Source organism: Myotis davidii, unplaced genomic scaffold (assembly GCF_000327345.1).
Source record: "Myotis davidii unplaced genomic scaffold, ASM32734v1 scaffold167, whole genome shotgun sequence".
NCBI lineage: Eukaryota > Metazoa > Chordata > Mammalia > Chiroptera > Vespertilionidae > Myotis > Myotis davidii.
The window spans coordinates 1606160-1607643 of record NW_006300048.1 but is presented as its reverse complement, the minus strand read 5'-3'; the positions used below and the strand labels follow the sequence as shown (position 1 = coordinate 1607643).

General features: G+C 59.9%; 1 protein-coding gene across 5 annotated transcripts in view; it reads left to right on the top strand.

Moving 5' to 3' along the window:
* The window catches only part of CCND3 (cyclin D3), a 122696-nt gene that overhangs the window by 116623 nt on the left and 4589 nt on the right, over positions 1-1484 (top strand). For 3 of the 5 annotated variants that reach the window (XM_006776335.2, XM_015572171.1, XM_006776334.2), the window contains one exon: positions 466-681. The exons of 1 other annotated variant lie outside the window; for it this stretch is intronic. In XM_006776335.2, the coding sequence (XP_006776398.1) occupies positions 466-681 (216 nt within the window). Of the gene's footprint in view, positions 1-43; positions 107-465; positions 682-1484 lie in introns of those variants that run through there. One more of the 5 variants, XM_015572170.1, reaches the window with a different exon arrangement.

Here is a 1484-nt window from a genome sequence, read left to right as displayed (position 1 = left end):
GGGGTTCTGGCGGGGAGGCGGTGGGGGTGGCGCGCGCGCGGTTCCGGCGGTCAGGGAAATGAAAAGTGCGGGAGCCAGCGGCTGGAGTCTCCTCCCTTCCCTTTGGGTGTGTGCAGTGGGTGATGGTAGCGGGGGTAAGGCCCCAGCTCCGCTGCTGTGGGTGACTCTTGGGGCCCCCATGGGGGAGGGGAGTCTCATTAAGTAAGGGAGCCCCTGGCGTACCTCCCTTGGGGGGGACAGGAGGGGCGACACGGAGCAAGGGGGCCGTCCCCTTGGGGTGAGCACATCCTCTGTATTAGCCCTTGTCACTGTAAGCACCCTTTCCCCTTCCATGTTTGCTCCCCGTCCCCCCGTCCCACTTCCCTTCAGTGCCCCTTTCACCTTCAGTGCTGCTGTGCTCCCCACGTTCCTGCCCTTAAGTGCAAGCCGCACATGCGGAAGATGCTGGCCTACTGGATGCTGGAGGTGTGCGAGGAGCAGCGCTGTGAGGAGGAAGTCTTCCCCCTGGCCATGAACTACCTGGATCGTTACCTGTCCTGTGTCCCCACCCCCAAGGCGCAATTTCAACTCCTGGGTGCGGTCTGCATGCTGCTAGCCTCCAAGCTGCGCGAGACTACGCCCCTGACCATCGAAAAATTGTGCATCTACACCGACCACGCTGTCTCCCCCCGCCAGATGCGGGTGCGTGCATGCTTTCCCCCGCCCCTAACACATACCGCCTCCTCACCGGGAGAAGGAAAGCTAAGCCCTCAGAGGCTTTCTGCCCCCTGGGGGACGGCTCAGGGCCGCAGGGGCCATATATTTGGACAAAAGATGGGCAGTGCGGCTTGATGGTTAGAGTAGCCCGAGTGGAGGCTTAAACTGCCAGCATGAACGAACTCCCCTTCTCCTGACCTCCAGGGGGTGCCACTCCTCTCGGTCTTTCCCCCAGATAGCAACAGGTCAGACTGCATGTCTACACTCACTAGTACTTTGCCTCCGGGTTTACACAACCATCATGAGTTATTTATTGGCAGCAGCAGGACATGCCTGCACACCCCCACTGGAGTGGGGGAGTGGAATGTGCTTCTTGTGGGGGAGGGGGGCTGCTCTGGGTGAGCCTTTATCCCGGTGTGGACTTTGTGATTGAAAAGCCTCCCAGAGCAGATTAAAGCCCAGCCCTGATTGCTCTCAGGAAGGGCTCGAGGAGTTCCATCCCACCTTCTTTCCTTCCTCTTATATCCCAGAAGAGACAGCTCCTTCCTAATCCTCATTGTGAGGAACCTGAGCAGCTGCCTCAGGCCTGGTGGAATCATCTCATCTCTCCCTTTCCCCCTTAGCCGGAGGCCAGAGCGGAGACAGGGAGCTGAGCTGCAGCTGCTTCCGATGTGATAATGATGCCCCCTCCCCTGGCCCGCCCACTCTGACCATGGTCTTTCATAACCTTGTGGGGAGCTGCTGTCACTCCTGTGGTTTGGGAAGTGGCTCCCTGGGCCTGGCTAGGA